The sequence below is a fragment of the Trichoderma citrinoviride genome (genome assembly GCF_003025115.1).
Source record: "Trichoderma citrinoviride strain TUCIM 6016 unplaced genomic scaffold BBK36scaffold_2, whole genome shotgun sequence".
Classification (NCBI taxonomy): domain Eukaryota; kingdom Fungi; phylum Ascomycota; class Sordariomycetes; order Hypocreales; family Hypocreaceae; genus Trichoderma; species Trichoderma citrinoviride.
In genome coordinates this window covers 1,969,493-1,993,679 of record NW_020194710.1, presented here as the reverse complement: position 1 = coordinate 1,993,679, position 24,187 = coordinate 1,969,493, and the positions used below count along the sequence as shown (strand labels likewise).

The 24,187-nt window shown below is 53.9% G+C and overlaps 9 protein-coding genes across 9 annotated transcripts; 7 read left to right on the top strand and 2 right to left on the bottom strand.

The window, feature by feature from the left end:
- Window positions 1-1,538: 1,538 nt before the first annotated feature.
- On the top strand, window positions 1,539-5,996 carry BBK36DRAFT_1134348 (carbamoyl-phosphate synthase, arginine-specific large chain). Its single transcript, XM_024892276.1, is given in 8 exon segments — window positions 1,539-1,733; window positions 1,788-2,233; window positions 2,368-2,550; window positions 2,612-4,111; window positions 4,213-5,588; window positions 5,666-5,794; window positions 5,805-5,852; window positions 5,902-5,996. 5 exon segments carry the CDS (start codon window positions 1,906-1,908, stop codon window positions 5,771-5,773), a joined length of 3,495 nt encoding a protein of 1,164 aa, XP_024753171.1. The 5' UTR covers window positions 1,539-1,733; window positions 1,788-1,905; the 3' UTR covers window positions 5,774-5,794; window positions 5,805-5,852; window positions 5,902-5,996.
- A 2,461-nt stretch (window positions 5,997-8,457) lies between these two features.
- On the top strand, window positions 8,458-11,958 carry BBK36DRAFT_1166075 (hypothetical protein; the record flags this gene model as incomplete). Its single annotated transcript, XM_024894860.1, has 2 exons — window positions 8,458-10,357; window positions 10,568-11,958. The coding sequence occupies 2 exons, from the start codon at window positions 8,458-8,460 to the stop codon at window positions 11,956-11,958; spliced, it is 3,291 nt and encodes a 1,096-aa protein (XP_024753170.1).
- Window positions 11,959-12,582: 624 nt separating this feature from the next.
- BBK36DRAFT_1188694 (hypothetical protein) lies at window positions 12,583-13,851 on the top strand. Its single transcript, XM_024896587.1, has one exon. It carries the CDS (start codon window positions 12,774-12,776, stop codon window positions 13,836-13,838), a length of 1,065 nt encoding a protein of 354 aa, XP_024753169.1. The 5' UTR covers window positions 12,583-12,773; the 3' UTR covers window positions 13,839-13,851.
- Window positions 13,852-14,376: 525 nt separating this feature from the next.
- On the bottom strand, window positions 14,377-15,109 carry BBK36DRAFT_151475 (ER membrane protein; the record flags this gene model as incomplete). The annotated part of the gene is made up of 3 exons (XM_024897591.1): window positions 15,071-15,109; window positions 14,919-15,002; window positions 14,377-14,832 (listed from the first exon to the last, which is right to left on the bottom strand). The coding sequence occupies exons 1-3, from the start codon at window positions 15,101-15,103 to the stop codon at window positions 14,377-14,379; spliced, it is 573 nt and encodes a 190-aa protein (XP_024753168.1). The 5' UTR covers window positions 15,104-15,109.
- Window positions 15,110-16,770: 1,661 nt separating this feature from the next.
- Window positions 16,771-17,460, top strand: BBK36DRAFT_1502 (hypothetical protein; the record flags this gene model as incomplete). The annotated part of the gene is made up of 4 exons (XM_024897577.1): window positions 16,771-17,019; window positions 17,072-17,152; window positions 17,219-17,388; window positions 17,445-17,460. 4 exons carry the CDS (start codon window positions 16,771-16,773, stop codon window positions 17,458-17,460), a joined length of 516 nt encoding a protein of 171 aa, XP_024753167.1.
- Window positions 17,461-18,585: 1,125 nt separating this feature from the next.
- On the top strand, window positions 18,586-19,753 carry BBK36DRAFT_1110334 (Phosphoenolpyruvate/pyruvate domain-containing protein; the record flags this gene model as incomplete). The annotated part of the gene is made up of 5 exons (XM_024889573.1): window positions 18,586-18,787; window positions 18,907-18,999; window positions 19,068-19,093; window positions 19,185-19,452; window positions 19,518-19,753. The coding sequence occupies 5 exons, from the start codon at window positions 18,586-18,588 to the stop codon at window positions 19,751-19,753; spliced, it is 825 nt and encodes a 274-aa protein (XP_024753166.1).
- A 94-nt stretch (window positions 19,754-19,847) lies between these two features.
- On the bottom strand, window positions 19,848-20,229 carry BBK36DRAFT_1110752 (hypothetical protein; the record flags this gene model as incomplete). Its single annotated transcript, XM_024889624.1, has 2 exons — window positions 19,848-19,973; window positions 20,035-20,229. The coding sequence occupies 2 exons, from the start codon at window positions 20,227-20,229 to the stop codon at window positions 19,848-19,850; spliced, it is 321 nt and encodes a 106-aa protein (XP_024753165.1).
- An 807-nt stretch (window positions 20,230-21,036) lies between these two features.
- On the top strand, window positions 21,037-22,207 carry BBK36DRAFT_1134347 (chord-domain-containing protein). The gene is made up of 3 exons (XM_024892275.1): window positions 21,037-21,147; window positions 21,272-21,812; window positions 21,882-22,207. The coding sequence occupies exons 1-3, from the start codon at window positions 21,042-21,044 to the stop codon at window positions 22,198-22,200; spliced, it is 966 nt and encodes a 321-aa protein (XP_024753164.1). The 5' UTR covers window positions 21,037-21,041; the 3' UTR covers window positions 22,201-22,207.
- A 930-nt stretch (window positions 22,208-23,137) lies between these two features.
- BBK36DRAFT_1166069 (hypothetical protein) lies at window positions 23,138-23,614 on the top strand (the record flags this gene model as incomplete). The annotated part of the gene is made up of 2 exons (XM_024894859.1): window positions 23,138-23,276; window positions 23,379-23,614. 2 exons carry the CDS (start codon window positions 23,138-23,140, stop codon window positions 23,612-23,614), a joined length of 375 nt encoding a protein of 124 aa, XP_024753163.1.
- Between the last annotated feature and the right edge of the window lie 573 nt (window positions 23,615-24,187).

Here is a 24,187-nt window from a genome sequence, read left to right as displayed (position 1 = left end):
AATGCAGATTTCGTGTTTGGAAGGCATATACTCGATAACATGCAGGGTAAAGAAATGACCGGACGACGGTAAACAGGAGCAGTCTGAAAGTGTCCAGGTGAGAGAATGGTATCCTAAGATGCATCTCATCTGCTATATGTCTTACCCAGGCCGATCAGGTAAAAAGTTGGAGAAAGAAGTAAAGAAAGGAGAGCAATTGGCCATGATCAGGCGATGGAGGTCGCGCGGCTCCATGGCTCGGTAGCACCTAAAACAGCTGCATGACCATCATTGGTGACAATATCGATCATGGCATGGCATCGACGTCGTGGAAAAATAGAATCTAGAAGAGTATATGCATACTCTCTGCTGATGATCCTAATATGCAGCATCTGGAACTATGGCACTTCCAGATATTGTCTGATGTCTTCGGGGTAGGAAACAGGCCATTCTTACTATAGCCGCGATACGGAGCAACGCTTTAAGTTGCAAGCCGTTGAAGGGAAACATCGATTCCACGTTGATGAAAGAAGACGATACATCTACATCTATTTGATATTATGAAACTCATAGGGAACTGTTCAATTGAGAATACTTGGGTTCGAGTTGTACTTCCAACAAGCCTGCATTATATGCAGGTATGTGGTGTCATAGATTCAGGTACTTGTAGCCTGTAAGAGCAACCCTGTAGAAGAAAGCATTACAGCATAAAGTATACACTTGCCGAGGCATTGGGGTGATTCGAACCAGAAATCAAGGTGCAACGCAAGTTGATCCGTAAACTGATCCATCGTCAGAGTCATGACCAGTCGTGCAGAGGTTCGACTCATCCGTGTTTGCGATACCGGAGCTGCGCTGAAGTGAGGTGCAAAGAGACGCAGACGGGCCAGCGGCAGCTACGGTTGAATTGATCTGGGCGATGGCCCGTGCAGTCGCCGATTCAGACAGGGATGCGGTTGATGCAGCGCGAGATTGGCTCCAGCCTAGCTCCGGTGTCTGAGCCGGGATCCTGCTGGGGCTGATAGTAGTACATAGCAATAGACTGGTATGGACTGCGATGAGAGAGACGGCGAGAGGCTAACGGCCAGAACGCGGCGACGCTCATTGGCGGGCTCAGACATGGCTGGGATGGCATCAGGCAGATCCAATGACATTAGTCTGCTCAACTAGTAATAACAGGTTGAACCAAGATTGGGCCAACGGCTAGGGTTGGAGGCTGTCACCCCGTGGTGATGTTCGCACAACACCAATCTCGCAGCCACCATGTTGGTGTATACAAACCTGCTTCTACGAGTCGACGATTAGACTACTAGGACTCAATGGACGATGCCAATGCTTTGACAAGCCCACGATTCTTGCAATTGATATCATAACATGAGTTCGCGTGCGTCAATAAAGGAAGATACTAACATGTTTGCTCCCCTGAGTGGCGTCCTGCAGTGTCGTGCTTCCTGCTACTATGCTCCCCACAACGTCATGAAATTTTTCTCCTGGGTCACATCTGATGGAGCCCGCATCAGAATCCATCTCGGATTGGATCTGCTCCACAAGCTTCTGCCGGGGTTCGACTTGTTCTTGGGTCTTTATCTCTGGCCAGAATAGGCTCATAGCAAGAGAAAGAGAGAAAAAAAGCTGGGGGACGCTCCGATTGATCGTTATCTAATCGGTGACTCGTTGCGCTCCAGAAATCGGCGGCCGCTCTGCTTTTTGTTTGGCCCGATCCTGCTAAAGCCCGTGCAACCTCTTAAACCCCCACCAAGGTGTAAACATTTTTCTCACGACACCCGTCGCCGAGCTTCCTCTTCCTTTTCTTTTTCCCTTCTTTTCAAGCTCACAAACCGGTCAATTGGGAAACCTGGAACAAGGGCCCGGCTGCTCGTTGGACGGAGCAACTCTCGCATTGATCAGCTCGCAATGCCCGCGACAATGTCTTCAGCCGCGCTGGCCGCTGCCCGGGCGCCGGCTCTGCTCCGGAGCGGCGCCCGACTCCCGCGAACGCTCCCGACTCGTCTCTTCACCACAGCCGCTCTGCGCACTCAGGCCAGGGCCTCATTGCCGGCCAAGGCGACCAAGAGGCTGGGCACGATCTCCGTCTTCCGACCGTATTCTGCGACTACGCAGGCGGCGCCCAACCCCAAGGCCTATCTCGACAGCGGCGTCATCAAGCCCAAGGTGAACGTCGATGTCAAGAAGGTCCTGGTTATTGGCAGCGGTGGTCTGGCCATTGGACAGGCCGGTGAATTCGACTACTCCGGTGGGTTTTACTCCCTTTCCTGTATCATTCTAATCGGCGCCTTGGTGCTCAAGCTGGAGCCTCGCTTCTTGGCTCTGTCAACAGGCAGCCGGTAACACGATATGAGGATTTACTGACGAGACCACACTTTACAGGTTCACAAGCTCTGAAAGCCCTTAAAGAGGCAGGCGTCTCTTCCGTTCTCATCAATCCTAACATTGCCACGATTCAAACCAACCATTCGCTTGCGGATGAAGTCTACTACCTCCCCGTCACCCCCGAATATGTCAGCTATGTCATCGAGAAAGAGAAATGCGACGCCATTTTCCTCAGCTTTGGTTAGAGATTCTCTCATTCTCGCAATTTTATATATGCCATGCTAACATATATTGCGAATAGGTGGCCAGACTGCCCTCAACCTGGGTGTGCAGATGCAGCGACAGGGTCTCTTTGAGAAGTACGGCGTCAAGGTCCTCGGCACCAGCGTGAGGACCCTCGAGGTCAGCGAGGACCGAGATCTTTTCGCAAAGGCGCTTGAGGAGATCAACATCCCCATTGCCAAGTCGATCGCTGTCAGCACCGTCGACGAAGCTCTCGATGCTGCCTCAAAAATCGGATACCCCATCATTGTCCGCGCTGCCTATGCCCTGGGTGGTCTGGGTTCCGGCTTTGCCAACAACGAGGAGGAGCTTCGCAACATGGCCGCTCGGTCTCTCACTCTTTCCCCGCAAATCCTGGTGGAGAAGTCACTCAAGGGCTGGAAGGAGGTCGAGTATGAAGTTGTCCGAGACGCCAACAACAACTGCATTACTGTTTGCAACATGGAGAACTTCGACCCCCTGGGCATCCACACCGGTGATTCTATTGTCGTCGCTCCCAGTCAAACCCTGAGCGACGAAGAGTACCACATGCTTAGAACCGCGGCTATTAAGATCGTCCGGCACCTGGGGGTTGTCGGGGAGTGCAATGTTCAATACGCCTTGCAGCCAGACGGCCTGGATTACCGTGTTATCGAGGTCAACGCCCGTCTTTCGCGATCTTCTGCCCTTGCTTCTAAAGCTACCGGATATCCTCTTGCCTACACTGCTGCCAAAATCGGCCTGGGACACAGCCTGCCCGAGCTTCCCAACGCTGTGACCAAGACCACCACCGCCAACTTTGAGCCCTCTCTCGACTACATTGTCACCAAGATCCCTCGATGGGATCTCTCCAAATTCCAGCACGTGAAGCGCGACATTGGAAGTGCCATGAAATCGGTGGGAGAGGTGATGGCCATCGGCCGAACCTTTGAAGAGTCTTTCCAGAAGGCCATCCGTCAAGTTGACCCCAGGTTCGTCGGCTTCCAGGGCGACAAGTTTGACGACCTCGACTACGAGCTCCAAAACCCCACCGATCGCCGATGGCTCGCTGTCGGACAGGCCATGCTGCACGAGAACTACTCCGTTGACAAGGTGCACGAGTTGACCAAGATTGACAAGTGGTTCCTGTACAAGCTGCAGAACCTTGTTGACTGCACCCGTGAGCTCGAAGCTGCCGGTAGCCTCGATGCGCTGCAGAAGGAGCAGATCTTGAAGGCGAAGAAGATGGGCTTCTCCGACCGACAGATCGCAAATGCTGTCAAGAGCACCGAAGACGAAGTCCGAGCCCGTCGTTTGAGCTTCAACATTCGCCCCTGGGTCAAGAAGATCGATACTCTGGCTGCAGAATTCCCCGCCGACACAAACTACCTCTACACCACCTACAATGGCTCCTCCCACGACGTCACCTTTGAGGACAAGGGCATTGTGATCCTTGGCAGCGGTGTCTATCGCATTGGTAGCTCAGTAGAGTTTGATTGGTGTGCTGTTGGCGCTACTCAGGCACTGCGCGAGATGGGTGAGAAGACGGTCATGATCAACTGTAAGTCCACCGCCCTTGAACCCTTCTTCCCACCTCCAAAACACCAAAACAACACAGCACGACCCCCAATAACATCAAAAATTGCTAATTCGACGTTCCAGACAACCCAGAGACGTACAGTACCGATTTCGACACTGCCGATAAGCTTTATTTCGAAGAGTTGAGCTATGAGCGTGTCATGGATATCTACGAGCTTGAGTCCGCCAAGGGCGTTGTGGTCTCGGTGGGAGGCCAGCTCCCGCAGAACATCGCACTCCGCCTGCAGGAAACTGGCGGCGCCAATGTTCTGGGAACTGATCCCAAGGACATCGACAAGGCTGAGGACCGTCAAAAGTTCTCGGAGATCCTCGACAGCATCGGCGTCGACCAGCCTGCGTGGAAGGAACTCACCTCGGTTGAGGAGGCTGAAAAGTTTGCTGAGCAAGTGGGCTACCCCGTTCTGGTTCGTCCCAGTTACGTCCTGTCCGGAGCTGCCATGACCGTCATCCGCAGCCAGGAGGACCTCAAGGAGAAGCTCGAGGCTGCGGCCAACGTCTCCCCCGACCACCCCGTTGTCATCACCAAGTTCATCGAGGGCGCGCAGGAAATCGATGTCGATGGTGTTGCCTCCGAGGGCAACCTGATCGTCCACGCCGTCAGTGAACACGTTGAACAGGCTGGTGTCCACTCCGGCGACGCTACCCTGGTTCTGCCCCCTGTCAACCTCGATGCCACCACCATGGACCGCCTCAAGGAGATTGCCCAGAAGGTCGCCAAGGCCTGGAAGATCACCGGTCCCTTCAACATGCAGATCATCAAGGCCGAGAACCCCGAGGGTGGTGAGCCTCTGCTCAAGGTCATTGAGTGCAACCTGCGTGCTTCCCGATCGTTCCCCTTTGTCAGCAAGGTTCTCGGCAAGAACTTCATCGATGTCGCCACCAAGGCCCTCGTTGGCAAGAATGTCCCTGAGCCTACCGACCTGATGGCCGTCAAGCGCGACTACGTTGCCACCAAGGTTCCCCAGTTCTCGTGGACCCGTCTCGCTGGCGCCGACCCCTTCTTGGGCGTCGAGATGGCTTCCACTGGTGAGATTGCTTGCTTTGGCAAGGACCTCGTCGAGGCCTACTGGACTTCCCTGCAGTCCACCATGAACTTCCGCATCCCCGAGCCTGGCGAGGGTCTGCTCTTCGGTGGTGAGCTGAACAAGCCCTGGTTGACCCAGGTCGTCGACTACCTGGCTCCTCTCGGCTACACTCTGTACGCCGCCAGCAACGACGTCAAGAAGTTCATCGAGTCCAGCTCAAAACACAACGTCAAGGTGGAGGTGATTGAGTTCCCCACCGACGACAAGCGTGCCCTCCGTGAGGTGTTCAAGAAGTACGACATCCGCGGCGTCTTCAACCTGGCTCTTGCCCGTGGCAAGACCACTTCGGATGTCGACTACGTGATGCGCCGAAACGCCGTCGACTTTGGCGTGCCCCTGTTCATGGAGCCCCAGGTAAGCCATTTTCACTCCATATTGTCTACATTTTATCTTTTCAAAGATAACATCTGTACTGATATTTTTCAAACTAGACCGCTATCCTGTTCGCTCAGTGCATGAGCGAGAAGCTCCCTCGCCCCGAGGGCATCCCCTCGGAGGTCCGCGCCTGGTCTGACTTCATCGGCGGCAAGCCCCTGTAAAATTATATATACCCTTGTATACAAATAATCCCCGTTTTCTACTTTGTTTCTGTAATAAAGCCTTGAGGTGACGACTCTTTTCTACGTCACCTATATGCAAATAGGCATGGTGGAGAGGGAGGGGGTGGGTAGGTAGGGAAAAATGGACGGCTGGGTAAGCGGGAAGAGAGAAGAAAAAAAAATATAGGATAACTAGGCGTTCTCTTTCACATTAGAAAAGCTTGTCTTTACAGAAGATTATAAACTGTTTTCACAACTGGTGATTATCGCCGTCTGTTGTTTATTTGAGCATGCAATGTTCTGTCGACGACGACGTCCAGCTACGAGTCGAGGCACGACAAGTTGCACAACAGTGATAAGCGAAATCTAATAATCAGGACTAGACAGCGGATAATATGCAATAGGCTATAAAGGATATGTATTAGTTCTATGTAGATATATATATACATCTCAGTCTACTTAGTTCTACTTATATTACTTATATTACTCTGTACATAAATCTAGATATTTTATTTCATATATTATTAAATATCCATCTATATATTAAATTAACTTTCTACTATAGTATACTTACATTAGTATTACCTACCTCTCTTCTCTTTCTAGTTCTTTTCTCCCTCCTGCTTCCTTATCAAGTGGTACTGTCTAGACTGAGACAACTGACTTCATAAGAATGACTGGGCTCTATTGTGTCTTGGGCGGTTACATGTATGCTTCCAGCCCGGTTCGACGTTACACTTTATACTTTACACTACAACGACATGGAGAGATGGATGCTGATTCTGGCCTCAAACTTTATGCCCCTTTAGACTAAAAGGCAGCCTCACTCCAGCCTTTGGACCTTACGACGTTTTTACCTTTTCTTCCTGCCATCTTTCACGCATACATAACCGACTTGTTCTCCCCCCTACATCCAATGTCCTCCTCCTTTCTCCTCAGCATAAACTTCACAAGACGCATCAATATCACAAAAGCTCCTCCAACCGGCCAAGTTCCAAGCACAAACAAACAAACCTCCACAATGTCAACCCGCCTAGACGCAGTCGCCCTAACAAAGCTCTTCAAGAAGGCCTACTCCGACCTGCGCCGCGCAAGGCGGGTCTACCTACGCGAGGCCAAAGCCCTGGAGAACCAGACGGACGACAGGCGGCAGCTCTCCCGAGGACTACGCAAGGTGGCGCACGAGGTGGTGAAGATGTCGGAACATCTACTTCGCCTGCGGGAGCTCGCGAGGGACTGCGGGATTGACTGTGGGGTGATGCCTGAGGACATGGAGCGTCTTGGTTTGGAGCTTGAGGATGACTTTCTGCGGTTGTTGAGGGAGGATCGGGAGGTGCATTGTCGGAAGTATAGGGTTGGAGTTGAGCAGACCACGGCGGAGGTCTCTCAGGGGAGGGAATAGGCTGACTAGGCATGGATATTGACTTGAAGAGGGAAGTATTGAAGGACTCTTTCTACGGTTTGCGTTGGGTATGCGGCGACCCTGCTGCTGTGATGGATAGGAGAGGATGAACTATGGGACATGGGATCGTCACTTTGTTTAGTTCTACGGATACGCATGGTTATGACGCATTGTTTCGAGTTGATAGTGATACCAACAATGATACAAAGCCGTCATGTATGTAAGGATGAAAATGGCATTGCGTGCTGATTGCAGAGTGTTGTCCCATACGTACCTTAGTTCGGAATGTATTCACGAGTTCCAATGCTGCTCCAAACCCCTTATCTCAAAAACCCAACACCATGGCTCCAGTTACTTCTAGGAATGCGAGAAGTCTACATACAGCAGAACGATAACAATGGCATAGTAGTTTTCATTTCACATTGACCAGAATTAAATACAAAGTAACCTCACACGCGCTGCTTTATGGTCTGCCACCATGCATCATATCACCCAATATTTACTGAGCCGTGAAAGCAATGGCCTACGCAACACTCGACAAGGAATAGGGTAATAAGGCCGATCTGGAGCTCGGTATGTGTACAATTACAAGCCTCGTGTTGGTCTGCACGATCTTCATGGAGCAATTCCACGTCGCCACCTTCTCCCTTACCCATGTCGGGAGTCAAGGGAGAGAAACGTGCTTTAGCTTCCGCTGGGGCGGGTGCTCCCGACCCCTTTTCTCCGGAAGTGTGTTGCTTTAAAGACTGCAGTTAGCTCCAGTACCATGGAATGCACTTCATTTTACCTTCCAGGGCAGATGTATGTCGATTCCTACTTGGAAGCCGATTCCCTCTTCACAATACCAGGCACCAACGCGGGATCAAATTCTCCCGTCTGAATCATATAGAATTCTCAGCGCCAGGCTCCAGACCCTTCTCATTCGGCGACGATCCTCTACTAGCAGCAAACCCGCATTGGCTTCTGGTTCATCTTCATCCAGTCTACGTTCCATCAGGTGTGTTGTTTGCGAGTTGGTCGAGAGCTGCCCTCCTCGCCCAGTTCCGACAACAGGCATGAAGATCCCCAGAGCAGCGGACCGTTTCGCCCGAGACAAAGGACATTGATCTTATCAAATCATGGAATCTTCAATTATAAGAAGAGATTCCCTTCAGTCTCTGCCAAGCGGCCGGCAGAAGTGACCCTCTGTGCTTCTTATCTGGACTGGCATCACGGCGCCTCCAGTTTCTTTGTGATTTTGTTCATTCTTCTCTGAGTCTTGGCTTTCATCATAAGATTCAAGATGAAGCTGAGCACATCCTTGATTCTCGTCGCTGCTCTTGCGGGGACCTCAGTGGCAGCGCCTACCAGGTCTTCTGCTCTACAGGCTCGACAGCCGGAGTCTGACTCTCTGACGTTGTTGGCTTCTCATCTTTCGACGGGTCAACTCACTCAGTCCGATCGCGAACTCCTGAACAGGCTTCTGGTGACGGCTTCCCTCAGCAAACGCGATGAAGCGGGCACATTCAGTGATATCGGTGGCACCATCGGCAGCAATCTGGGAACGGGCATCGGCGCCATCATCGATACAATCTTCGGCCTCTTCAATGGCGTGTTGAACAGTGCCGCCAATAGTGCCTCTGGCGGTGCCCAGGGCAATGGCACTGGACTCAATCTTCCTCTGAACGGCACTACTGCCGGCTCCTCAGGAGGCGCAGTGCCCAGTCTGAGCCAGTTGCTGAGCAACCTCGGCATCGACGCCCAGGGAAACATCAATCTGAATGTCATCATCAACAGGCTGGGAATCACTCCCACGAATCTCCCCGACATCTTCAGACAGCTCGGTGCTGACTCGAACGGCGTTGTGCCTTTGAGCTCCCTGCTGCAGAGGCTTGGCCTTGGCAGCAACATTGGAAGCTTGGACTTGAGCAACGTCCTGGGCAATGCCGGAGGATCAGGTGGCAATGGCACTCTCAACTTGAACAGCCTTCTCAGGGGGCTTGGACTCAACAACAACGCCATTTTAAGCCTTCTCAGAAGCCTCGGTGCTGATCAGAACGGCAACATCTCAGCGGCCGGCCTGCTCAGAGGTCTTGGCCTCACAGGCCAAGGAGATGTTAACCTTGGCTCGATCCTCCAGGGCCTCAATGGAGCTGCTAGCAGGGCGGGCGTAGACCTGAGCGGCGTCTTGAATGGCCTCACTGGCATTCTCAACGGCCTCGCCAGTGCTGTCCCCAGTGGCACAACGACAAACACACCTGCTCCTGCGGGCAGCAATGCCGCGACAGCCATTCCGGGCCTGAATAATGTTACCAACAGTGTTGCGGAAGGCATTTACAGGGGATTGTTGGGAGGGCTGGACAACGCAACGATCCAGGACCTCATCGGCATCATCCGGAACGCCAGGGGCAACCCGCAAATTGCTACTATCAACATCGAGCTGTACGCTTCCTTGCACGGCCTCGACCCTAACCTGATCTTCCAGAGCCTGAAGAACGTCATGGCTCTCGGCACCTCAGACGACAGCCTCGGCAGCGTGCTCAAGGATTCAAACGGGCTCTTGGGCGGCCTCATAAACGCTCTCGACGGCTTGAACACCGGCAGAGAGGGTCTTCCTTCGCTCAGCCCGCCGGGTATTCTGGGCGGACTCGTGCCCGGAACACTTACAAACGTCACCAATGGCACTGGCACCGTTACCAACGGCACCGCCACCACCCCCCCGAGACTGACCACACAGGAGCTCCAGCAGCTGCTCGACTTTGTCCGGAACGCCACCAGCCAGGACCTTGTTACGCAAGTCGTCAGCCAATTTGCTGCCTCGCACGGTTTCGATCCCGTCCAGCTTGCTCGTCTTCTGCAGACTCTCTTGGACTCCGGCAACACTGTCAGCGGCAACAACGGTACCTCGAACGGCAATGCCCCTCCCAACGTGGCACCTGTTCTGAACGGAACCCTTGGTAACTTGACCAGCATTCTCGGAGGCCTTGCCAACGGCACCAATGGCGGCATCAACCCGGGCGGCGGTGCTCCTGGTTCTCTGCTCCCGAACCTCGGTGGGCTGAACGGCACTCTCCCGAATTTGACCAGCCTTCTCAACGGAAGCCTTGCAAACCCCGGGGCCCTCGGCGGCCTTGGTGGTCTGGGTGGTCTGGGTGGCCTCGGTGGCCTCGGTGGTCTAGGTAGTGGCCTCGGTGGTCTAGGTAGTGGCCTCGGTGGTCTGGGTGGCCTCGGCGGCTTGACTGGTGGTTTGGGTGGACTTGGACTTTCACCCCTGCTTCGTCTATACCTCCAACGAATCTTGTCACTCCTGGGCGGAGGCGGACTCGGTGGTCTTGGTGGCCTTGGAGGATTGGGAGGCCTTGGGGGGCTGGGAGGCCTGGGCCCTCTCGCCAACTTGACGGGAACCCCCCTAGCTGGGAACAATTCGACGGGGGGTCTTGGTAACTTGACCTCCAATCCTGCTGCCCTCCTTGCTGGACTTTTGGGTGCTCTTCCTGCCGGAAGCCTAGCAAACCTGACTGGAGCCCTTGGCAACCTGACGGGGCCTCTTGGTTCTCTGCCTGCCGGAGGACTAGGCAACTTGACTGGACTTCCCACTGGAGCCCTCGGAAACCTGACTGGGGCCCTTGGAAACCTGACAGGAGGTCTCGGCTCTCTCCCACCTGGAGGTCTGGGCAACTTGACTGGGCTTCCCACCACTGGAGCCCCTGGCAACCTGACGGGACCTATTGGTTCTCTCCCCGGAGGCCTAGGCAATCTGACTGGACTCCCCACTGGAGCCCTGGGCAACCTGACGGGAGGCCCCGGCGGTCTCCCGGCTGGAGGTCTTGGAAACTTGACCGGAGCCCTCGACCCCCTCGTCGGCAACCTGACAGGCGCCGCTGGCAACCTCACCAACACGATCGGCAACCTCACCGGCGGCGGTCTTCCGGCCACTCCAGGAACCGCTGCACCAGGGAACCTGACATCAGCTATTTCTGGTGTTAGCTCCAACCTGGGCTCAGCTGCCTCTGATATTGGTTCAGCGGCCTCCGATCTGACCTCAGCTGCCTCGGGGTTGAACAATATCGCGTCCGGTTTGGGTACTGCAGCGGCCAACCTGGGATCTGCTGCCAACGGTCTCGGATCGAGCGCTCCTGGAGCAGGATCGGCCACTCCCGGCGCAGGTACAGGTGTCCCTGGCCTCGGATCACCACTCGGCGGCCTCGCTGGCTCAGGCCTTGGAACTGGCCTGAATCTGGGATCCATCATCGCCGGCCTAGGCTCGACACTCTCCGGCGTCGGCTCAGGCATTTCCGGACTCGGCGGGGCACTCGGGGGCGCGGGATCCCCCGCTGCCGGCTCAGCCCTACCCGCCGCTGTCCTCGGATCTGCTCTGGCCGGTGCTGCTGCGGCCCCTGCCGCCGCCCTGGGGGCCTTGATCAACTCGACGCTCGGCCTGCTCCCGTCCGTCGCCCTGAACGCGACCCTCTCCGCAGAGCTCGGCGGGCTTCTCAACTCCACAGCCCCCCTCGGATTGGGCCTGGGCGCCAACCTCGGCCTCGGCGGTGGCCTCCTCAACACCACAGCCCCGGCCCTTGGATTGGGCCTGGGGGCCAACCTCGGCCTCGGCGGCGGACTCCTCAACACCACAGCCCCAGCAGCCCTCAAACTGGCCGCAGCAGCTCCTCAATCCAACGGGACAAAACTCGTCTTCCATCCCAGCGAGTCTGAGGAGGAGAGCTCTTCCCGGTCGAACGTCAGACGGTCTCGCGCTGCGCGAGGCAGGGCTGCGATTCGCAAGGGCAACGCTGGAGCGGCTTAAATCACATTTGACGTTACTTTCGTCACTTTCAGTAGCTCATGTCGACTGTCAAAACGGGGAATTTCAATGCTATGAGGAGAAGAAAACCAAAAGGTCCATCGCCGAAAGCCCCCCTTCGCAAGAGATCATGGCCAATGGTTGGAACCATGACAAAGACCAAGTTTCACTTCCGCCCTTCTAAGTCGGCCGAGAAGATGACGGATAATGTTGAAGAGGTTTCATTGGCAACGGCTACTCTTTTTTTTTTCTGTAATATTAATATTTTCGGGTGGTTTGCTATGTACCTTGTGCCGTATGGGATTCACTGAATACGAGATACTGTGATTTGCTTTCCTTCGAAATCCTCGGATTCCCCTCCTCACTATCTAATTTGTAAGTATGACCGTGAATGCAAGTACACGCGCTGCTTCACGCATACAGCATGTATCGATCACCATGGCTCTAGATCAGCTGTTCACGTCGTAATCTGTGGGAGAGCATCTCTTCTCCTTTGCTACCGACTTGTTAGAAGTCCGTCCGTAAGAGCGCCATGGAGCAACCCCATCCCCGAGCCTAACAAGCTGCGTGTTTCTTCATTATCCTAAGCAGTTTGTTCAATATAGAACCAAATCACCTCAGCGTCTCGCAGATACACTTGTTCTTAATAGCAGAACGAACCATTGCAACGCCCGTCAAATCCCCATCCGCCATCTCAATAACGCCGCACCCATTCACTAACGCCCCTTTCAAGAGTCCAACGACCGACTCACAGTAACTCGCAAGACCACCACAACCTACACCTCCTTGCATCCATTGCAAAAAGCGCTGAGGAATACATGTTCTTCGACCCTTCTTCAGAACACAATGGCGTTCACAGAACCAAAGCGCACGTCGCCTCCCGTATTGAACAGCATCTCTGTGCATCTGTTTGCAAATCAAACCGACTTTATAAGACGCACGGGCATGCCGGCCAAAGGCACCAGCCTTACCATCAAGTCTATTTGCACCCTCACCCAAGTTCATCTATGAATGAAATCAGACTGGTGCTGCCGATAGAAAGGATGTGCGAACAAATCATCAAATACGACTGCGGCCACATGTGTCGTCGCATGATCCCCAGCATCCAACGAGAGCCCAAGCACCACCATTCACTCACTTGCTTCTCTGCCCTCTCCCTCCATTCCTACGGACCAGAGCGCCATGAGACACCAAAGTTCGAGCGGCGCGCTACTCTCTGCCCAAAGTGCGAAGCAAAGGGTGAAGACGGCGAAGTATATGTCAACGGTACCAGGCGGGCAAGCGCTCCCCAGGTCGGGACAAGGCAGGAATCCAAGTTGGTGCGGCAGGGCGAGAAGACCACGGCCACCAAGGTGAGTGCCGGCATCGGCCGTTCAGTATCAAATCCTGTGAGACCTCCTCTTCCCCGTCTGAGGCGAGTTCGAGATACGGGCAACAGCTCACTGCGCAACGAGTATCATCGTCTCGAGCCACTTCTTGACCCACGTCCTGCGCCACGCCCCGAACCACGAACTGCATCACGTCCTGAATCTCACCCTGGGCCACATCCTGCATCTCGTCTCGAAACACTCCGAAATCCTGGTTTTGAGGCTCGCCGCGGTCGAAAACACCGCCCAGAGGACATAGTCACCCAAGATGTCGACTTGGACTGGTTTGCGGCCTCCATGGTTCCGCTATGTGAGAGGTCTCCAACAAGCCCTACCAGCTTCACAGGTCTGCTGGAGTACAATCAGCGCAACCACAATATGTCGACCCTATCGCTTGGTAGGCTCAGCCGATCAACTTCGGTACTGAAGATGCTCCAAAAGGGTCTCCAAAGACAGCCCTCGATGGAATCATTTGTCTGCGCATCAGCAAAAGAGGTGGAAAGAGGCGAAGAATGAGAATTGAGTTTTGATGATTTTTTTTTTGTTCAGAGCCTATGGCTGGTAAATGTTACAAAAGTTGTTAATCAAACAAAATGGCATACCGTACTTTTTTCGTATTGCCCGCCACATCCTTGATACATTGTGTGATATGAGTCCAGATGCAGTGCACTTCTCCATTGTAGATAGGTAGCTTTCGAGGCACCGTTGCTGCTTGCAATCGCTGTAGAAATGAAAAACTTTTTTGGCGGCTTTAGCCCATCTGGCACTGCAGATGATTGAGAGCGCTTGCTTGCAGTATCAAGATTCTCCGCTAAAATCAGTTAATGAGATGGGTGGCTTGTAGATTGGAGGTCGACGTGGTGTGAGATTTAGTCGTTTCGGTCATGTTTTTGATCTTATCCGGTCCCGGGTACAGCGCCAAGTCCGTTGGTTGAATGGTAAACTGTGAGTTGTTGTGGTGGTTTGAGAGAAAACATTTTCAAGCCTCGAGCATTGACCAAGGAATGGGAGCTGCCACTCAAAGCCAGAGCCTTTGGCTTTAGGCCATGCTGGATCAGTTGGCCTTGCCGTTCTTCGACGCCTTCTGAAACTTGGCAATTTCCTTCGAAACGGCCTTCTCAACACGGGCATGGAGCTCACGTCGGTATCCAAGCTTAAAGAGCATCTCGAGCCAGACAAACATGGGGGCCAGGAAGATGGCCTGGATGAGGTTGTCCACCAAGGCGGGGGCGCGGCCCTCGAAAACACCGTGACCAATAAACTGTATGATCCAACAAACGATGTGAACTCCAAGGGCAACCTGGAAGGTCGTGGTGGGATCACTGAGGTGCCATGAGTTGACAACAGCGGTGCTGCCGAGACAGAAGGCGGCCAACACGAAGCCCGCCACCGGCTCTAATAGCAGGTAAAGTGCTGCATACAGGATGGCGGCGATGGTGCCCAGGTTGAGGTCCAGGTACGGGACGGTGAGCCAGCTAGGCAAGTGAATGAGTGTGCCCGTATACGTGGCCTATTGCAGAGAGTAAGTAGAAAAGGAGGATGTCAGAAATACCAGCTAGCTGAACACTGTTGAGTTGACAAGGGCCCTGAACGTACCAGAGTGAAACCTGATACAAGGAGGAGCGGCACGCAGATCATGTGAATGGCCACATTGACCGGATTATGGTGATAGGCGCCATACTGAGAAGGGGGTTCTACAGTCAGCTAGAAAGGACACAACAGGCGCAGGAGAGGCGAGATGTGCTCACAAACGTCAAGTGCCTTTCCAGATCCAGAGACATCTTCACGCGGGAGAAAGGAGGCGAGAGGACCAGGCCGGGAAGCGCTCAACAAAATGCGGATAGCCAAGTCCTGCCGCCAGTCCAGTCGGAAGAATTGGCGCGACCAGCCGGCACGTGAGTGAAGAAAAAGCAATCGGACACGGTGGCACGGCAGAGAGGCGCGGGAGAGGCGACGCGAATAGGCGCAGGGCAGTGCTATCGAGGTTGAAGCGTCGAGGAGAGCCGGTCCGGCATGGGAGAAGGAAGGGAAGAAAAGCTGGAAGCGACAGGAGATGCGATGCAAGAGGTCAGGAGGATGGTGGAAACGTCGCGGCGCCGGAAGCGCTGAAAGCTGTGCTGTGCGGGCCACTGAAGGCCGCTGTGGAGGAATGCGCTGATGGTCCCCCGAAGCGGTGGGGATTTGGCGATTGAGCAGCTGGAGCCTCGGGTCAATCCTCTCCACTGCCGCCGCGCGCCTGGGGCCCTGGAGGTCAGCAGCGTGCAGACACGGTGAGAGGGACGGGATTCAGAGCACGGTGTTATTAGGGGATTGATGCATATCAACTGTATGTACAATGACACGATGCGACGCTCGAAAAGGGGTGTCTCTTGACCGTAACTCAACCGTCTCGTGTTCAGCGTCTGCTGGTGTTGCGGCTCTTGGGTTGCCATGGAACACCGTGGACGTTACTCGAATCAGGCGTGAAGCCATGAAGCAGGCCTATAGTTTGAACGAGTCTCCATACCAAGTGGGCGGCGTCATGGTCAAGTCATTCATGTTTACTTGTACTTTGCTCTGCTTCCACGGTAACGATGCTGCGCAGTAATTGATTGAATCGGATTCTACGGAGTATCATTGTCGATTCCGCTCATCTCAATCTCATGGACCTTACATAACGGGCTGCATATGTACATACAGCTTGTGCTACCCTACCTTCAGATCACCTCCGACAATATCACGGCATTCACCAGGCCTTTCCTTCCTCTTCATCCGTCCAATCAAACATGTGATGGACCCCTACTTTGACTTGTTATGCGGAGTAAATAGGCTCTGCGTCCTCCCCCAATCCCGACTGCAGCGCAATCGCACAAATGACCTCAGGCTGCTGTTTTCCGCTGCTCTGTCCAATGCTGCCGATGAGTGTCAAGGCTGCGCCAATGCACTGCAACTGCAGCCTTACCTAATCAGCTCAGCCGCATGAGGAACCGCCGCACAGACCACCTGCGAAAGCCTTAGCGCCGGCTCTGGAGAAATTCCCAGCCAGAGCATCGCAGCCTCGTCGCGTTCCATCTTCTTCCACCTCAGCGCCAGCTCCTTCAGTCCAGCCGAGGCAGCAACGCACACCCGAAAGCGCAGAGATTCAGCCCTGTGCGTGTTGCGTCTGCTTCGACGGCCCTCACCTCTGATCGTCCCGTTATCGGCCTCACGCCTCGTCGCCGGCCTCGCTCCGCCCTCTCTCTCTCCGCCGACTTCGATTGCCTCTCCTTTGTCTTGACCGATTGACCACCTGATATCCCCTGCCGCGCGCGTGCGCTCACGCGAGTTCGAGATACGCCTTCATATGGGAACTTGAAGCTATATCCTGAGAGGCTCACCTGTCGCTTTCCGCCCCAAGCCCTCGATCGCCTGTTCCCGCCGTTTCCCTGGAGCCGTTGTTGCCACGAAACCTTCTCTCTCGCTGCCCATCATGTTCTTCCTCTACAACATGGAGCGCAGGGTCACCCTGCATCCGTCCTACTTTGGCCGCAACATGCACGAGCTCGTGACCAGCAAGCTGCTGAAAGACGTCGAAGGCACCTGCGCCGGCAGCTACTACATCATCTCCATCATGGACACGTTTGACATTTCCGAGGGCCGCATCTTGCCAGGCAATGGACTTGCAGAGTTCACCGTTGGCTACCGTGCCGTCGTGTGGCGGCCATTCAAAGGAGAGACGGTAAGGCGAATTCTGCGCCCGTTGTGGGAAGCAGTTGTCTGACCCTGATCAGGTTGATGCCGTTGTCTACTCCATCAATCCGCAGGGTTTCTTCGCCCAGGCTGGTCCGCTCAGGCTCTTCGTGTCTGCCCATGTGCGTTCCTCTCCACCCACGATCCGAGATGGCTACTTGGAGCTTTGCTGATCTGCAGGACTGCAGCTGATACCCAGCGATATCAAATGGGATCCCAACGCGACGCCCCCTCAATTCACCAACAATGAAGACACCGTCATCGAGCCGGGCACGCATGTGCGTGTCAAGATCATCGGCACGCGAACAGAAGTCGGCGAAATGTGGGCCATTGGAAGCATCAAGGAGGACTACCTAGGGTATGGCGCATGATGGGACTGTTCACGACGAATGGTCTGCTAACGCTGATGAACAGATGCCTCCAAGACTAATGGATTATAAACATCCATTCATCCCCCAAGCCTTACAGCGATCAAGCGCAGGATTGAGTGCGCCTACGCTCATATGTGGCCAGAGCAACAATAGCCGCCGACATTGCAGTCTCATCACCAGCTCCCCGGTGCGCCTTGATTTCGCACGAGTTCAGCCAAAGGAGATTGGGTAACACCCCCTTTGGAGCTTCGAATAAAAGCAGAAAAAGATCTCAAACAGACAAAGATCACAACCAGCTATGCGTGCTTGAGGACTTTTGACTTTTTCAAGGTTCTCTCTTTTTTTTTCGATAGAATAACCGGACAGGCAGTCTGTTTTTCCCACCGAGTATTAGATTCTGAGATTGGACTCGATCATAATCAACGGATGGCTTCTTTTGTTGGCGTATGGGAATGGGAAAATAAATGAACGAAAACCCGGAACCAGAGTCGTTTCTACATGTACCGAAAGACCGATCCAATCTGATAGACCAATGGATATCACCTGATTTTTGCTCGCTCTCTGGCCATACTCGTACGCGCTGACGAGACTCCGTCTCTCTCGAGTCTGACACCCATTGCCAGTCAGACAATTACGAATACTTAGGCTAGAAGTTGCAAGCCGGAGATTTCAGCAGATAATCACCAACCATAATCACCAACCATAAGCAGCCAATCGATCAGTCCTTGATACCTCGGGATTACCAGTGACAGCTGTCGGTAGATGGAAGCCCCGTGTCTCTCGTTATTCCCCCACATGCATGCATCTTGGCCCCTCCGCCGCTCTCCCCGCACTGTCCTTGCCTAGGTAGTACTACAACATCCGCAACGGAAACCCATGACCCTCTCGGTGTAAGTCTCACTCGACCCGAATATCCCACAAAGGGTGCCATTTCACACATCCAGGCAAATCAACTCTGAGCAGCCCTTACACGGAGAAAACGAATTTCCCCGGTCCCCTCTGACGTACCGGCCCCTCTCACCCACTCTCACCCCGATCCCTGTTACACCTACTGAACCCCCTCTCTCTGTTTTCAAGCACGTACTACTCAATCAGGCATGACATACAGCTTCTTAAGAGCCGCCGCAGCCCCTCGCCTGATACTCCGGAACCGGCCAGCCTTTCAGTTCAGCAACCCCTTCAAAATGTCCTACATCGCAGCGGGAGCGACGTCCGGCGGCGCGCAGGCGACAGTCCGCGACGGCAACAAGCTCAAGGCGCTGTTCGACGCGAACAAGCCTGCTCTGGGCGGGTGGCAGATGATTCCCGGGGCGACCATTTCGAGGCTCTTGGCTCAGTCGGGCGTGGATTGGGTGGTGGTGGATTGCGAGCATGGAAGCATGGATGGTGCGTTTTTTCTTTTCGTTGACTTTGAGGTGGTGATGATGATGATGGTGATGCGAGTTCTTGAGATGGGAGATTGGTGAGCTGACGCGGTGTACATTGGATGCTTGGGGGTTGGGCAGATCGGGCGATGCATGAGGCGGTTCCTGCTATTGCGGCCTTGGGAGTGTCTCCTGTTGTCAGGATTCCGGGCATGGAGCCTTGGATGGTGAAGAGTGAGTTCTCATGTATATCCCCATCAATGTGTGAGACCCTTGTAAAAAGCTGATGTATGGGATTTTAGGAGCTTTGGACACGGGAGCACACGGCGTACGTGCTTTAGCCAGTTCATCATCGTCTTTTGCAAACCGAAATCTGAAAGCTACTTTGACTCGCTGTAGATGCTAACAACGATACTCAGGTCCTTGTTCCCCTGCTGCGTACCGTCCAAGAGGCCAAGGACCTCGTCCAGGCCTCCAAGTTCCCCCCTTGGGGAAAGCGAGGCTTTGGATCGCCCTACTCTGCTAAACAGTTCGGACGCACCATCAGCTCTTCCGACTACCTGGAGCAAGCCAACGAGTCCGTCCTGACCATGGTCCAGATCGAGACCAAGGAGGCTCTCGAGGCGGTCGATGAGATTGCTGCGGTTGAAGGCATCGACGTGCTCTTCGTTGGGCCTTTTGATCTAGGTGAGTCAACCAACTCTCCATTTCAACATGGCAAGATACATATTGTTGACTTGGGTAATCTACAGGCAACAACATCGGCCACCGCATCACCATGGAAGGCATCCCCACACAACTCGAAGAAGCCCTCGTCAAGATCCAAGCCGCCGCCAAAAAGGCCGGCAAGAAGAGCGGAATCTACACCCTCGACCCCTCGCACGCCAAGCTGTGCCAGCAGCAAGGCTTCGACATGGTGCATGTCGTCACGGACTACATGGGCATCGAGGAGATTGCGAAGCAGTCTCTCGCCGTGGCTAGGAGTTAGATAGAAAGGAAGCAATGCTGTTTTATTATCGGCTCATGTCTTATGAAAGGGTGGTAAATTAGAACGATAAAGAAAGAGATGGACACAGAGAGAACTATAAGCCTTCCACTTGATCCATCTTGGCTTCGACTTGGTCTTCCGTGAAACGGTGCATTAGTTTGACGGCTTGGCTGACCTTGTTGATGTCTTCTTCGCCGGCCTCTGCTTTGCTGATGTGGACCTGTAACACAACCGGTCAACTTTGTTCTTTATCTTATCTTAAGTTCTAGCAGTACACTTACAACAGGGATATCGAAATCGTACAAATTCCTCCACTGCTTAGACTCCTCCTTTGCCAAGTTCACCTCCGTGTAGAGAAACGGCCGCTTGTCCCAAACGTTGGAAAGCACGCCCTTGGCCTGCGTACAGAGACCGCAGTCGTCTCTGGAGAATAAAGTGATCCTGCAGGCTTGCAGGAGACGTCTAGTTGCGAACATTCTCAGCTACTTGTATACAAAGTGAGAGATACCTAGTCGTCACATTGATATAATATTGAGCGATGAGTTCTCAACGCTCGAATCCTGAAAATTGAGTGGAAGAGCCAGTTATTACAGAGGCGTGTCAAGGTGGGCTGATATGATGACTAAGCTGGGGGTAAGCCAAGCTCGATGCTTCGTGTAAGTTGGCGAGGTGAGCAGGGCTTTCTGCCTCTGTGACATGGCCGATATACATCGACATCTGTTTTGCGTATAGCATCAATTCAAACGAGGAGACCTGGGCTAGAGATTCAGGAGTACTTATGATCAGGTTATGCTGGTGAACCAACCTACTTGTAGCTTCAGTAGCTGTCATTGAGTCCCCTGTGGGATCAGACGCCCCAGCTATTATATGCAGCATGTTTGCGCCAGCAATCCCCTTTATTCTATAACTACAAGCTTTTCTTAAGTGTCTTCGAAATTGTGAATGCTTAGCATAGGTAAGGTATGGTAGGTAAAGGTAGGTTCAGTCGAGCTTCCTCAATCCAGTTTACGAGTCAATGCCCGCCCAAATCGCGATTCCCCGATCCAGCCAGCTCCAGCATCCCCGAACCCCGCATCGAAATAGGAAAGCGGTGAGGCCACACAGCTCCGTCATCCTCACAGTTCTAGAAGATCCCATCGGTCTAATACCCACACTCAACTCACCCATGGGCTTTCAACTGTTTTGCCCTTTTTTCACCCATCTCCCCTTTCTCATGTTGCACGATAGTATTATACGCTCCTTATAGTACCAGCCCGTTCAACTCTCCCAGCTACTGCTCTCATTCACAATGGCGCAAAAGTGTGTCCGCCAGGGCTGCGGCAAAGAGTTCACTGACCCGAACGAGAAGTGCCAATATCACCCTGGTCCACCCATCTTTCACGAGGGGCAGAAAGGTACGATATGTGCTTTCAAGCTCCCCTTCTGTGCCGTTTCGTGATACCTACAACAAACAGGGCCCCCCTCTTTTACTTCAATTCTCTACCCTTAAATGTAATAGCTGAATTGACCATGTCCTAGGATGGAAGTGCTGCAAGCCGCGAGTCCTAACCTTTGACGAATTCATGGAAATCCCCCCCTGCACAACCGGCACACATTCCACCACCGAGAAGCCCCCGCCCGTCGAGGAGAAGCCGCAGCAGTTCGACGAGGCCGCCCTCGCGCAGAAGATCTCAGAAGCCAGCGTGTCCGCCGCCGCCCCGACGCGGAAGCCGATCCAGCCCGCGCAGCACGTGCCCACGCCCCCCCCTCCGCCGCCCGACTCCGAGGACGACGACCCGAGCTTGGAGATTCCGGACGGGGCCGAGTGCCGCCGCAAGGCGTGCAGCGCAAAGTACAAGAAGGGAGCCGCGAGGGAGGGCGAGAAGTGCGTGCACCACCCCGGCGTGCCCATCTTCCACGAGGGCAGCAAGGGGTATTCGTGCTGCAAGAGGAGGGTGCTGGAGTTTGACCAGTTTATGAAGATTGAAGGGTGCAAGACAAAGGACAAGCACCTGTTTGTCGGCAGTGGGAAGAAGGACAAGGCTGAATCAGGCGGCGAAGAGATACTCGACACAGTCCGGTAAGTTTTAACTCTGCCAGCCTATGGTTGAATAATGAGAGCAACACCCGCCTGACCTTGGTGTTCCAGACACGACTTCTACCAGACCCCCACACAGGTCATCGCATCGCTCTTCCTGAAGAAGATCAACAAGGAGACGTCAAAGGTCGACATCAAGGAAAAGGAAATCGACCTCGACCTCACGACCAGCGACCCGACACCGAAGCGATACACGGCGACCTTTCCGCTGTACGGGACGGTCAACCCAGAAACCTCGTCGTTCAAGGTCCTCGGCACGAAGCTGGAGCTGGTTCTCGTCAAGGCGGACGGGGCTTCTTGGCCGGTGCTGCGAAGCGACGAGCAGCTGACGGGCGAAATTCTGCAGATTGGTCGGGCGGGTAAAGTGTAGCTAAGGGAGGGTGGTTAGGGGTCTATAGCAAAATATACATGTGAAAGAGATGATATCATAGGAGCCGCAGTGGTTAACGCTGAGATGGCTGCGTTTCTAGGTACTCAACTTTGGGTGTAAAGACTCAGATTGGCTGCTGGTTCAAGCTTATTACTAGCAGGTTCAGTCCCAACGGCAGCACATCCTTCAGCCAACCACCAAACCAACAATCCGAATAAATCCGCCAACTACAGCATGAGCTCATATGCAATGACACCAGTAGCATCAGCTTGGAAAAGGGCTGATTGATAGTCGGTGCTCTCGGGCCATTGATAAGCAACCCTGTCCGCGAATGTCACCAAATTCAGGTACGTAAACACGGCCTTGCCCCCCCGCAGCCTCTCACTGGCTCCCCACCAGTCTTGGCGCTTGTGCGATAAAGCAGAATCGCGAATGTTATCTCTCTCTCTCTCTCTATGTATTCCTCCCATGTCAGGTAAAGTATGACGAAATGGAGGGCCGCAGCTGAAAAGCAGCAAGAGTCAGAGAGAGAGAGAGAGGGCTGCTGATAACGGGGTCTCTGCCACATGCTCTTCCATGTGTCCTTTGCCTCGTTTATCCCGCTAGTGCCACCCGTTCCAACAATGCCAATCGACTGACTTTCCGCCCGTGAGCAGCCATGTGGCGCATTCGTTTTGGGCAACCCGTTTCTCTCCTCGGCTTATCGCTCAGACGGTGATGCTATAAAGATTGACGCGGCGCCACTTTGGGTCCCTCGAGATGTAGATTGTGAAAGACAACTTCGACGTCCAGCTCTATCTTCTAGCTTACCTTGTCTTCATACAGTGGGTTGAAGCTGTACAGCTTTCAGAAACAGTCGGATCGCGCTTCCAGAATCCCCGTCGACTCATATTCTCTCATACGAGGAACGGCGAGAGACACGTGCAACGCCTCCCTCATGGCTACTGAAGTATCCCACGGTCGCGGCGGCGCGGGCAACATCGATGTGGACGACACCAAGTACGTCGACGGCGAGGTGGTGCGAACCGGAGTCGTGGGCAGCCATGGTGATGGCGCCTTCAGCGCCGGCCGAGGCGGTGCGTTTACTCTGAGATGCGAATCTTGCGATTTCCTTCCCACTCGTCCCCCATCATCTTCATGAGGGGAGTTTCGGCTAAGATAATGGTTGCTTGTAACAGGCCTCGGCAACATTGCGGACGTAGGAACTGCGCCGAAGCATCGAAACGACACCGACGTCGTGCCCGAAGCTGCTGTTCGCTCGAGCCAGGATGTGCAAGGATACCACACGGGCCGGGGCGGCGTAGGCAACGAGCATCGTGTTAACGAGCCGGCTCATGCGAAGCCTCGCCCTGTGGCGCCGATTGGTCTGGCGGACAAGCTCAAGTCGAAGCTGTTTGGCGCATTCAAGCACTGAGCGACTGAAACGGAAATTGAAGTCGTCGCGGCCAGAGGAAAGAGAAAAGATCTCCCGGCAGGGGTGTTGCAATGTTTGGTTATGAATTCGACGGTGGCCCTTGTTGGAGAACACATGATATCCCGTAGTTGAGTTTCGATTTCGTCGCACTTGTATATCGCTCTCACGATGCTGTCACTCGGATATGATGACATCCAAGATAATAAAGCGGAATAAAACCCCTTGAGTCAAGTTGCGCCACACCCACTCCTCTAGACGGACGTGCAAGGTGTAGATCCAGCAAGGTGTGAACGGATCGATGCTGTAAAAAGAATCGTACATATCTGGAAGACTTGTCGAAGAAACAGTGTAACATAGCGTCCTGGTCCTTTGGCGCAACCATCCACTGCGTGTCTTTCAATGTTACTTCTTTGGTCCAATTCGAACCGTTTGTACTGGACTGTACTGGTAAGTCATCGCAATCACAGAATGAGATCCTGGCAGCACCCAAAGCTCTCATCACGCCACCACCAAGAAAAGACGGGCGGGATCGTCGCCCGTCCATCTTGCCCATGTCGACGTTGCTTTCACACC

Coding starts and splice junctions, on each gene's coding strand:
- BBK36DRAFT_1134347 (XM_024892275.1), top strand. CDS start 21,042: ATGGCGCAAAAGTGTGTCCGCCAGGGCTGCGGCAAAGAGTTCACTGAC. Junction 21,148..21,271: donor CTTTCACGAGGGGCAGAAAG/GTACGATATGTG, acceptor ACCATGTCCTAG/GATGGAAGTGCTGCAAGCCG. Junction 21,813..21,881: donor GAGATACTCGACACAGTCCG/GTAAGTTTTAAC, acceptor TTGGTGTTCCAG/ACACGACTTCTACCAGACCC.
- BBK36DRAFT_1188694 (XM_024896587.1), top strand. CDS start 12,774: ATGTTCTTCGACCCTTCTTCAGAACACAATGGCGTTCACAGAACCAAA.
- BBK36DRAFT_1134348 (XM_024892276.1), top strand. CDS start 1,906: ATGTCTTCAGCCGCGCTGGCCGCTGCCCGGGCGCCGGCTCTGCTCCGG. Junction 2,234..2,367: donor CGGTGAATTCGACTACTCCG/GTGGGTTTTACT, acceptor CACACTTTACAG/GTTCACAAGCTCTGAAAGCC. Junction 5,589..5,665: donor CCCTGTTCATGGAGCCCCAG/GTAAGCCATTTT, acceptor TTTTCAAACTAG/ACCGCTATCCTGTTCGCTCA.